Source organism: Staurois parvus, unplaced genomic scaffold (genome assembly GCF_062004578.1).
Source record: "Staurois parvus isolate SC_StPar_1 unplaced genomic scaffold, SC_StPar_1.0 ptg000172l, whole genome shotgun sequence".
Classification (NCBI taxonomy): domain Eukaryota; kingdom Metazoa; phylum Chordata; class Amphibia; order Anura; family Ranidae; genus Staurois; species Staurois parvus.
Genome location: NW_028317968.1, coordinates 6432501 through 6445469, shown reverse-complemented (window position 1 = coordinate 6445469; position 12969 = coordinate 6432501). Strand labels below are relative to the sequence as shown.

Sequence of the window (12969 nt, the reverse complement as noted above, 5' to 3'; positions counted from 1 at the left end):
TGCAAAAATGAAAAAAAAAAATGCTTTCTATTAAGGATGCTTTCAGAAATAGAAGTGTTCAAAGTATATTTTTATTTATTAACAAAATGGAATGTAAATGAACAGAAGAGAAATCCAAACCAAATCAATATTTGGTGTGACTACCTTTTTTTGCCTTTAAACTACATCAATTCTTCTAGGTACACAGTTTTTGAAGTACCTTGGCAGGTCCGTTGTTCCATACATCTTGGAGAACTAACCACAGATCTTCTGTGTATGTAGGCTGCCTCAGATCATTCTGTCTCCTCATGTAATCCCGGACAGACTCCATGATGTTGAGATCAGGGCTCTGTGGAAGCCCAACCATCACTTCCAAGACCCCTTGTTTTTTACATTGAAGATAGTTCTTAATGACGTTGGCTGTATGTTTTGGGGTTGTTGTCCTGCTGCAGAATAAATTTGGGGCCATTCACATGCCTCCCTGATAGTACAGCATAATGGATAAGCATCTGCCTGCATTTCTCAGCAATGAAGACAAGATCTCCAGCTCCTTTTGTAGAAATGCAGCCCCAGGCTTGCAAGGAACATCCACCATGCTTCACTGTTGGCTGCAGACAATCATCATTGTAAGCTCCCCAGTCCTTCGCAAACAATCTGCCTCCTGCTACAGCCAAATATTTCAGATTTTGATTAATTGGTGCAGATCACCTGCTGCCATTTTCTTCACCTCATTTCTTATGTTTTCCTGCAAAGTTGAGTCATTTAGCCTTGTTTCAATGTCCTATGCACAGAAACCTAGGAACTACGGTGCATTTTCAGTGAATGAGTTTTTTTTTTTTTTTCAGCCTCTAAACACTTATCTTCTAATATGCCTGTAAACGCCTATGATTACATTTAGAGGTTGAACAAGTCAAACACCTGTAAAAGTGGTGTGTGTTACATCCTACGTGCATGAAGCCGAAACGTTTATGTAGGAAGGGGAGTTGTTGGGTCAGTGCAAAGAATGATTAGATACTCCCAAAAAAGAGAGAGAGACGCATAACAAGGTATGACACAACGGACTTCCCCAGAGTAGTCACAATTTCTAGTAAGTTGTAAGGCACATTACATTTAAATAAAAATAATTTAGGAAATGAAGCCTCGTGTGTGTTTTTTCAATAAAAAAAAAAAGTTCACAGTAACTGCGATCATTGTATTCATCTTGATGAACATGCGGAGCAAGCCCCAAGGACCTGTTTATGCATAACTGCAAATTCCCCCCCATTGCACATCCAATACAAAGGGGTATGTGCAAAAATTGTGTGTGTGTGTGTGTTGTGTTTTTTTTTTTTTTTTTTCCGGGTTGTGACGTATACAAATTGTAAACCATTCCCATTAAGGCATTTTACTCTCTAGCTGTAGAATGTAGCTAAAGGTCTGGATTAGGTCAGCAAACTTTTTTTTTTTTTTTTTTTTTTTTTTTTTTTTTTTGTGAAGCAGTTCTTCCTTTCTGTTCCTTCTCATCTTAACTGTTTGACCTTTCGAAGAAAACAGTAGGGAAAATATTATGTGCGCAGCTGAGTCAAACACTAAAACAATTTTAAACTGTTTTTTTTTTTTTTTTCCACTAACTTGCCAATGTTTTTCTATTTCAGCTTTACCAGCAAGGTCGTCTGTGTCAGCTCGGAAGTGAATTTTGTGAGTTGGAGGTCTTTGCCAAAGTGCTACGTGCATTAGATAAAAGGTGAGAAATCAACAAAAATGTATTACTATTTAAGCAGCGTTCACACAGTCAGCACTCCACCTTCCCTCTGCCACTTTAAAGCTTAAATGTAAGTCTTTTTATTAGTCTGCACAAGGGACATTTACCTTTTTTAAACTATGTGCAGGTTCCTGCAATCACAGTGGAAGTCTAAAGTCCTCTGACCCCTGCCATACCCCACAGCTGTAATTTTCCCATTCTGTGGGGGTTATTACCAGTGCTGGACCTGTGACAGGGACTTGAGAGTGCTTGGCTATGCCTGTGCTTTACTCACCCCCACCTATATTCATGAAGGCTATAGTACACTTTTTGAAGCATATTGACCTTTCATTCATATGCCCATCCTCCATTCATAGAATACTTTTTTTATTGAAGCAAGTGTTTTTTTGAGGAAACACCAGCAGGCAAGGTAAGAGGGGAAGAAGAAAAAAAAATGTGAAGATGAAGTGAAGTTCTTTTTGGCATTCTAGTAAAAATTGCACATTCACTTCCCTGAATATATTACTGACTAGAGGCGATTTTACCAGCTCTGCAGTTTTTAATTCACCTAAACATTTTTATGTAGCTCTAGAAGTTGAGCAGAGAGAGTTTTCCAGTAGATTTAAAAATGCTTAATTGATATGTCTGGGGAACTGTTCTGTTCAATTTGTGAATCTACATGCTCATCCTTAGTAATGCGTACTGGAGAGATGGGAAAAGTTCTATTGGAAAATCTGGGCTGCTCAAAGATTGTCCCTATATACTCTATCTAGAGCGGGTGGCATAGTTCATGTGCCAAACTTTTGGCCCTTCTAATTCAACAATATGAGGAAAATAAATTTCAGTATGTTATGATATCCTGAGCAATGCTGTCACCATCCATCATTCTTGGATCTACTTGTGTTTTGCACCATGCAATTTTTCTATGTGCTTCTTTGCCATTGCCTCATTTAAATTACATGAATTTTCCTTTTACTGTATTTTTGATTTGCAAAGGAAAAACCCTTAGGGCTAGTTCACACTAGATGATGTTAAGTACGCTTTTTTTTTCCTGCATCAAAAATGCATGCACAGTGCTTTTCATGTATTCCAGTGGCTCTAGTTCACACTAGGCCAGTCAATTTCCGGTGCAGAAAAAATAGAGTATGCTACTTGTTCTTCCTCTTCCCCCTTCCTTCCTCCCCCTCCTTTTTTTTTTTTTTTTTCTCTTTGCACAGAACCATACTGGAATATGACGAACTGCATGTGGTGTGAACTGTAAGCAAAAACGTATCCGGAATGCATCTGGAGGGTGAACTGGCCCTTAAGCATTTTCTATGTTTTTTTGTATGAAAGATAGAATTCAAACACTTCTAAAGCAAACTTTGAGTTGGAGATTTTTTTTTTTTTTTCTTTCTCCTACTCGATCACCCACCCTCTAGCATCTATATTGTTAGAACTACCTGTTTAGTAGCCTTTGATGCCACTCTCTGAACATTCTGGTACTTGTGGGAGCCGCAAAGCATGTGGCACAACACCTGCACCTTAGGTAGGCATAGAATCTGTATAACAGCCAGTTATCAATCCCTAGTACGGTCACATAGTGGTAGGTGATGTGCTGTTCAGTTGATTATTATGTTAAATATTGGTTACAATTGCGTGTGAATTTGTAATGGTAAAGCTAATCAATAGATTCCACCGGTCACGCTAAACAGCATAAATGGAGGAATATTCACTTCCAGCTCTTGTAATAGAGCAGCCACAGCACCCTTGGCTATCTGAATGCCTGAAAAGTAATGCTTCTAATAGGATGTAAGTATGGATGCACCAATACCCTTTTTTTTTTTTTTTTTTTTTTTATCGTACGAGTAACGATACTTTCAGTCAAATACTTGCTGATACCCAGTACGATACTTTTTGCGTCTATACAAAATGTATGGGTGCAAATTGCACCGCAAACATTAGCATGTGATTTGAGCAGGAATGCGTTTCCTGTCCCAATCGCATGCAGTTTCCCCACTGATCCTGTGTGAACCTAGGCTATCACAGCCAGAGTTTACACAGGGTTCCGGTATCAGTGCATCCCTAGGTGTAAGGTTAACAATTTTTCCTCTTGCGTTCATTGATGAACACAGCTCTTCTTCTAAATCTTGACCATAGGGTTATATTGCCACCTTCAGGAGTAGGATCTAGGTAGAAAAAAAACAGAGCACCGCCTATGAGCAGTCCTAGTTGGTATAAAACCCACTCTGTGCTATATGCAATTCAGTTATCCTGCCTAATGCTCAGGAGTGAGGAACTAACTCGCTTCTAGGGCCTATGGTTCCATAGTTTTTTTGTTTGTTTTTGTTTTTTTTTTTTTATGCAGAGATCTTCAATCAACAGCCAGGCTGGGTGACAGGCTGGATAATCTAAATGCTTATAGTCACCCCAGCTTGGCCAACAAGTGTGCACAGACCATTAGCTCAGTGCTCGATGGGCCGTGATACAGCCCCATCCTGGACAGGGGCACCCCAGCAAGATAAATGCCCTGCAGGGACTTGTGTGACCAAGCGCCAGAGTCTGTGTAATTAATAAAACCAAAAAATCGGGAACCATGCCAAAGTATTGTATGAATGATTAGGCTGACTCACCATAAAGTTAAGGTGGTGTCCTCAGGACCAAGTACTTATGCAACACAAACACCCACTTGTGGGTAAAGAACCCACAAGAGAAGTCCCAAAGAGAACAATCTGCGGCTTAGAAAAATATTTATTGGACACAATAAGATATCAGTTTGGCAAATATCTCTCCACCCTACATAAAAATAAAACACAATGACAACGTTGTCCTATTCGAAAAACACCCACCCAGGCACTCAGACATACCTGCCACTCACACTGGAATATGCATAACATAGAAATGGGGCTATAAAGGCTGAAGACTTCACAGTTATGAATTAAATACAATATCATGTGCAGTACCACTGCAATTAGATGACAGTAGGAAATGTAAAATGTCAGGGGCCCCTGAATAGACACTGGATAGTGATATATCCGCATGAGAAGTCTAAAAGATAGTAATTTTGGCAGTCCACCAATCTTGAGATATATGTGTGAAACAGCGGCAGATAGATGTATCACTGTAAGCTAGACCGAAATACCAGCACTAGTAGACGACAGCAGCCACAGATAGCAGTGACTTTTTTTTTTTTTTTATATTCCTTCCTTCATTGATCCACCCTGTTACCATGTGATTGCTATGGCCAATCACAGCGATCACTTGTCTAGTAGTAAACATTGCTGCCATTCATACAGTCGGGGTCCCTGATTACTGCCACACTAGTCATATTGTCCATATTCACAGCTACAGTGTCCTTGAACACCACTACACCAGTGTAAACCAGCAACAGTGTCCCTGATTTTCACCACCCTGGTCCCAGTATCGCCTAACCAGTGTAAGTCAGCAGCAGTGTTCCTGATTGCTGCCACACTAGTCCCCATTTTCACCAGACCAGTACAGCCAGCAACAATGATTCTGATCACCGCCACTCCAGTGCAGTGTTCCCTCTGCCTGTACTGACCCTAGCCTGTTTGACTACGTTTCTGCCTGTTGCCTGGACCCCAATCCTTTGCCTTTTTGCTGGCCATGTCCCTGCCTGTGGCCTGAACGGACCCATCTGCACATCCGAGTAACTATGTTGATGAGAGACATCAGTCCCAGCCATCCCCAGTGGATCACTTGATCCTTTTTTTCAGCCTCTTGTACTTGTCAGTGAACATACCATTCTTGGGGGCAGCTATGTATCAGTAGGCTAGGCTTGTTTGGCAATTTGTTTTTTTTCCTTCTTCAACCCTTCTCATCGGAAGATGCCCCTGTCAAGGTGTTAATTTCTGTGGACGGCCTGGACGTCTCTGTGAGATGGTTGCAGTTCCATTTTGGTAAATTTTTGTATCACTTTTGCTACAGTAGTCTGACTGATAAGTAAAGCTTTGCTGATTTTCCTGTAGCCTTCACCTTTCTTTTGTAAAGAAATTATTTTCTTTTTCAGACCTTGTGACATTTCTCTTTCATGTGGTGCCATTGCTGACAACATTAAATGGGAAGGGGTTTATATTATCCTTTTTATAATAAACTGAACTCCTGTTTAATGAATAATTAGACTCGCCTGTAGTTGAATTCTTGTTATAGCACCGATATGACTGCTCTAATTGCGGACAATAGGGTGCGACTTGGCATGCGTTTTGCAAGTCACATACCATGCAAATCGCATGCATATCGCATCCAGTGTGATCGTGGACTTAGTGATATTATAACAAAGTGGAAGCACCTGGGAACAACAGCAATTCGGCCACGAAGTGGTAGGCCACGTAAAATGACAGAGCGGGGTCAGTGCAGAGCAGTCGCCAACTGTCTTCAGAGCCAATGGCTAAAGACCTCCAAACTTCATGTGACCTTCAGATTAGCACAACAGTGCGTAGAGAGCTTCAGGGAATGAGTTTCCATGGTTGAACAGCTGCATCCAAGCCTTACATCACCAAGTGCAAGGCAAACTGTCAGATGCAGTGGTGTAAAGCATGCTGCCACTAACTTCTAGAGCAGCGGAGAAGTGTTCTCTGCTAGACAGAGAAGGGTGCTTCGTCACTCCAATCTGATGGATATGTGTCGGTTTGGCGGTTGCCAGGAGAACGGTACTTGGCTGACTGCATTGTGCCAAGTGTAAAGTTTGGTGGAGGGGGGATTATGGTGTGAAGTTGTTTCTTCAGGGGTTGGGCTTGGCTCCTGGGTTCCAGTGAAGGAAACTCTTAAGGCATCAGCATACAGAGACATTTTCATGCTCCCAACTTTGTGGGAACAGTTTGGGGATGGCCCCTTCCTGTTCCAACATGACTGCGCACCAGTGCACAAAGTAAAGTCCATAAAGGCATGGATGAGGGAGCTTGGGGTGGAGGAACTTGTCTGGCCTGCACAAAGTCCTGACCTCAAGCTGGCCTTCTTGTCCGACATGAGTGCCTGACCTCACAAATGGGCATCTGGAGGAACGGTCAAACATTCCAATAGACACTCCTAAACCTTGTCAATAGCCTTCCCAGAAACGTTGAAGCTGGTATAGCTGCAAAGGGTGGGCCAACTCAATATTGAACCCTATGGACTAAGACTGGGGATGCTGTTCATGTGTGTGTAAAGGCAATGTGTGTGTGTTATTGTTTTAACTTTACTGCTATCACAGGGGGCTAAGATACTCCCTGTATGTGCTCCATTGGAGAGTGACGAGACCTCATTATAGCAACATCAGAAATCTATTAGACCCCTGATGTGTCCCCTGTCCTCCACTGCAGCTTATGAAACATAGATTGTGCTTGATGAGGCGCTTCCCCTGTTAATTAATGGGATCGGAAGTAGCAAAATGATCGTCGCTTCTGGCTTTTCAGGCTGCTTAGATCACTCTTACAGAAAAACTATATGAAATTTTGTTTTTACCCACTTGAAGTCCAGGATGTTTTAAAGTAGAACTATAGGCCAAACTTTTTTTTTATTTATATTTTTTTTTATATTTTTTTTTTCAGTTTGGATAGAGCAAGTGATGGTTATAACCCCTGTCAGATTTTTAATTTGTTTTTGTTTTTTTTGCCATCTCTGTCCCATTGCTAAACAGGAAGTGAGGGTAAATCCCTCCAAATTTAAAGGAATTCCCCCCGGTCACCAGAACTAGTGTCTCCATTGGAAGATCTGGGGACAACCCAAAATTGGGATTTTCTTTTACTTTCACTTTCAGTGATAATGGTAAAGAGGACAAATATAGAGGGTGAATCTCTTTTAACAGAATTACGGATAGCAATAAAAACTTACAGGGGTTCTAATCCCTCCACTCTATCTAAAACTGACAAAAGTTTGGCTTTAGTTATACTTTGAAATGGCTTAAGGACAAGTGGTTAAAGTGGAACTTAACTCCTTATCTGTTACAGCTAAAGAAGCTGCCATCTTACCCACTGTATGAACTGAAGTTGCTATGTTGTTGCATGTGTTCAGTTATGACAGCAGCCACTTGTTGGTTTGACATTTCAGTTAGGAGCATGTAAGCAACTGAGTCTGTATGTGTTTGTGTTTTTTTTTTTTTTTGTTTTTTTTTTTTTTTCTTCACAGTATGCCTTGAAACTGTTTTGGGAAGCAGTTAAATCGGAGGGTTTAGTTCGTAGTTTATGGGGTTGAATTTGTACATTTACTCAGCATAAATGTATGTCTTTATCAAATATTTTTTTTCTTTTTGTCTTTTCTGTTAGACATCTTCTGCACCACTGCTTTCAAGCTTTAATGGACCATGGAGTAAAGGTTGCCTCTGTGTTGGCGTATTCTTTTAGCAGACGTTGTTCTTACATTGCAGAATCTGATGCCCAGGTTAAAGAAAAGGCTATTCAGATCGGCTTTGTTCTTGGTAAGATGGCTTGTTAAGATGGCTTGTATTTTATTTTGAGTGGAGCACTTTGGAATGTATTGGGTATACAGTGAAGGAAATAAGTATTTGATCCCCTGCTGATTTTGAATGTTTGCCCACTCACAAAGAAATGAGCAGTCTAAAAATCAAATGGTAGGTGTATTGTAACACTGAGAGACAGAATAGCAACAACAAATTCAAAAGAAATGCACATCTAACAGATTATGCACTGATTTTGCATGTTCATGAGGGAAATAAATATTTGATCCCCTCCACAAAACATGACTTGGTGGCAAATCCCTTGTTGGCAATCACAGAGGTCAGATGTTTCCTGTAGTTGGCCACCAGGTTTGCACACATCTCAGGAGGGATTTTGGCCCACTCCTCTTGGCAGATCCTCTTCAAGTCATTAAGGTTTGGTGGCTGACGTTTGGCAACTCGAACTTTCAGCTCCCTCCACAGATTTTCAATCGGATTAAGGTCTGGAGACTGGCTATGCCACTCCAGGACCTTAATGTACTTCTTCTTGAGCCACTCCTTTGTTGCCTTGGTCGTGTGTTTTGGGTCATTGTCATGCCGGAACACCCATCCATGACCCATTTTCAATGCCCTGGCTGAGGGAAGAAGGTTCTCACCCAAGATTTGATGGTACATTGCCCCATCCATCGTCCCTTTGATGCGGTGCAGTTGTCCTGTCCCCTTAGCAGAAAAACACCCCCAAAGCAGAATGTTTCCACCACCGTGTTTGACAGTTGGGATGGTGTTCTTGGGGTCATAGGCAGCATTCCTCATCCTCCAAACATGGTGAGTTGTTGTCAGATGAGACCAAAATTGGGCTCTTTGGCATCAACACTTTCAGCCAGTCCTCCTCTGCATCATTCAGATGTTCAGTGGCAAACTTCAGGGGGGCCTGGACATGTGCTTTCTTGAGCAGAGGGACCTTGTGGGCACTGCAGGATTTCAATTCTTGTTGGCGTAGTGTGTTAGCAATTGTTTTCTTGGTGACTGTGGTCTCAGCTGCATGGAGATCATTGACAAGATCCTCACATGTAGTTCTGGGATGATTCCTCACTGTTCTCATGATCATTGACACTCCACGAGGTGAGATCTTGCATGGTGCACCAGACCTAGGGAGACTGACAGTTTTGTGTTTCTTCCATTTGCAAATGATTGCACCAACTGTTGTCACCCTCTCACCAAGCTGCTTGGCGATAGTTTTGTAGCCCAGTCCAGCCCTGTGTAAGTCTACAGTCTTGTCCCTGACATCCTTGGACAGCTCTTTGGTCTTTGCCATGGTGGAGAGTTTGGAATCTGATTGTTTGATTGCTCCTGTGGACAGGTGTCTTTTTATACAAGTAACACAATGAGAATAGCAGCACTCCCTTTAAGACTGCTTGTAATCTCAGCTTGTTACCTGTATGAAAGACACCTGGTAGCCAGAAATCCTGCTGAATGATAGGGGATCAAATACTTATTTCCCTCATGAACATGCAAATCAGTGCATAATTTGTTAGACATGCATTTCTTTTGAATTTTTTATTGCTATTCTGTCTCTGTGTTAGAATATACCTACCATTTGATTTTTAGACTGATCATTTCTTTGTGAGTGGGCACATATTCAAAATCAGCAGGGGATCAAATACTTATTTCCTTCACTGTATTTTTGCTTTAGGGTTTAGGTGAATCATCTTATCAGTGCTCAAGCAGCTGGGTAAGTGTCATATCTCATAGGAATAAGGGGATTTCAACTCATCTGCTTTAAAAATAATAGGAACATTTAAAATGTCCAGAAGTGCGATCCATACCCAAAGTGTCTATATTTGAATGTCGTGTGTTTTTTTTTTGGGGGGTTTTTTTCTCTCCTCCCCTCCCCTCCCCACTGCTGTTTAGACAGGACTACAAAGGTTTCTGTTGCTGAGACTCTTGTGTCTGAAAATGCTAGGTGGCTATCTGTAATTCCACTGTAATGAGAGAGAGAGAGAGAGAGATAGATAGATAGATAGATAGATAGATAGATATATTCTCCACCTCAGTTCAGAGTTCTGTTAGTGTGGTGTTTTTTTTTTCTTTTCTTCTCTTGAAAGTGCTTTTTGCTAAGCCTCTAAAATTCACAGCATATTCATTTTAAATAGAACATATAATTTTTTTTTTTTTTTTTTTTGTAGGTGGCTTCCTCTCAGATGCTGGCTGGTACAGTGATGCTGAGAAAGTTTTTCTCTCTTGTCTGCAGCTGTGCACACTTCACAATGAAATGCTACATTGGTTTCGAGCAGTGGAATGTTGTGTCAGGTAAGTTAGGCTAGGTTTACATCTACAGGTGCAACTGAATGCAGGAGCGTTTTGGGCAGCCCAATCATTCCAGTGGACTGCCCTACATGCAAGAAGCGCAGAGAAGTCCCTGACCCTTTTCAAAAAATGTGCCACACCAAACTGGATGGTGCTGCTGCATGGGAAACCGTGCGTGTTAACTGATGCATGGGGTGCCACATGTCTGCTAAAGGGCAACACATTTCTGTGTGCGATGTTCCCGTCATGCAGTAGTGTGAACCTGCCCTTTTTAAGTTTTGGCAAAATGTATTGTATCTTAGTAACTGTTATGATTGTTTTTCATTTCTTAGGCTGCTGCATGTGCGCAATGGCAACTGCAAATATCATTTGGGAGAGGAAACGTTTAAGCTAGCTCAGAGTTACATGGATAAACTGGCAAAACACGGACAACATGCAAACAAAGCTGCTCTTTATGGAGAGCTATGTGCTCTGCTCTTTGCTAAAAGTCACTATGATGAGGTAATGTTTTTTTAAATATATATTTTTTCAGTAAGCCTGGAAGAAATCTTGTTTTCTCTTTTGTTACTACTTTGTCGGTGACCTTAGCTGAAGCTTAGGTGAAGGCAATAGTTTTTGACAGAATGGAGATGGACTAGAACACCTACAGTGGATATAAAAAGTCTACGGACCCCTGTTTAAAAAGTCAGGTTTCTGTGATGTACAAAGATAAATCATTTCAGACCTTTTTCCACCTTTTAATGTAACCTATAAACTGTACAACTCAGTTGAACAACACGGTGAAATATCTTAGGTGGAGGGAAGAAAAATTAAAAAAACAAAAATAAATTAATATGGTTGCTTAAGTGAGCACACCCTTAAATTTAATACTTTTTGTTGAAGCACATTTTGATTTTATTACAGCACTCAGTGTTACATTACAGAAACCTGACATTTTAACAGGGGTGTGTAGACTTTTTATATCCACTGTATTTGTTTTTTTATTGTTACGCTGCCCCCATTAGGGAGGTTTACTCTGTTTGTTCTGTTTTTACCATTATCATCGAAAGTGAAAGTAAAATCCCAAATTTTGGGTTGTCCTCAGAAAAGTAATGGAGTGGAAATCTTCCAATGGGGATACTAGTTGTGGTGACCTGGGGGTCCACAAAGAAATACTTACATTTTTGGGGGTTTTCTCTTGCTTCCTGTTTTTGGCTATGGGAAATGGATGTAAATTTCCCCAATGGGACACAGACGGCAAGAAATAAAGTGATTGGAGTTCTCTCCCTTTTAATCCATCCAAACTGAAAGAAACCATGTTCCCTTTAGTTTTACTTTAAAAGTGTTACTAAACCCACAACCGTAAAATCAGTCTGTATGTGCAGTAAAGCATGCTTGTTATACTCACTGTGGAACCTAAGAGGTTAATCCTCTGCACTGTATAAAAATACCATTGATCCTGTTTTGTCTGCCCCTCCTCTTGTTCATATGTCCATGTTTTTATCTCCCGATAAGACAGACTGAACCTGTAGGCACATGTTCAGTTTGGTGTGTATTGCTAGAGTTTTTTTTTTTTTTTCTCTTCGGAGAGTGCATGTGATCAGCACAGAGCCAATCAGCGCTATCCAGACGGAGATCAGGGGTTTTGCATCCTCCTAGAGCAGAAAGAAAACTCCTCCTACAAACTTTAACCAGTGCTCAGCTGAACACTGATAGAAGTCACAAGACTACTCTAACTGCTGATGAGAAAAGGTATTTTGCAGTTTATATTTACTTAAATAATTGCACTTCCATGTTCTGTGTACTGTAGGAGACCAGATATAGTGAATGCAGGGTCCTGGGTTTAGTAACACTTCACGCTCCTTAGCAGCCCGCGTTTTCGGCTATAAATTCAGCAATATATTTTGGTACACTCATGCTATTTTTTGACAAAAAATAAGTCTTTGGAAAGCAATAGCAAAGTAAAGTTTTTTTTTTTGTTTTTTTTTTTTGTTTTTTTTTTTGTAAAAAATGTCTATTTTTAAAGGTAGTAATTAGTTTAAAATTACCATTACAATAGATATAAAGTATTGTATCCTTCTTTTTGTACCCTATTATATTAGCTCGAATACAGTTTTCGGTACAGTACAGGGCAGAGTTATTTAACAACCATAATTTACACTTTTTGCGTGTCGATAGATTAGATAATTTTTTTTTTTTTTCTTTTTGCTTACAATTCAGAAAATGTACAAAACTATTTTGCTATTAACAAATTTTAAAGTAAAATGATAAAAGCAGGGAAATGGAAATAATTAGGAGTACTTGAGGACCACAATAATTGGTGAATATGCATCAACGAGTGCTATGTGGGAAAAAAAAATTTAATATACTTTCTAACTGACAGAATGCCCAAACAGCTATGCACATGGGTGTATACACAGGGACAGAGAATCTTGGACATAAAAGGTCCGAGGTCTGCACGTGGTTAGGAAGTTCATTCTGCTGATTTTATAATACAGGAAATTGCAATATCACATACAGCAGTTTCCAAGCAAGCAGAATTATGAATAATAAAAATAGATACATAATAATGAATACTATTTACGAGTAATAGGCCACACTAGACCTGCCAAAA

The 12969-nt window shown here is 40.3% G+C and overlaps 1 protein-coding gene across 1 annotated transcript in view; it reads left to right on the top strand.

The window, feature by feature from the left end:
- APPBP2 (amyloid beta precursor protein binding protein 2) overlaps positions 1-12969 on the top strand; it is a 66488-nt gene that overhangs the window by 34839 nt on the left and 18680 nt on the right. Inside the window, exons 2-5 of the mRNA XM_089676628.1 lie at positions 1614-1702; positions 7939-8090; positions 10256-10379; positions 10709-10877. Of these exons, the coding sequence (XP_089532754.1) occupies positions 1614-1702; positions 7939-8090; positions 10256-10379; positions 10709-10877 (534 nt within the window). The remainder of the gene's footprint in view (positions 1-1613; positions 1703-7938; positions 8091-10255; positions 10380-10708; positions 10878-12969) is intronic.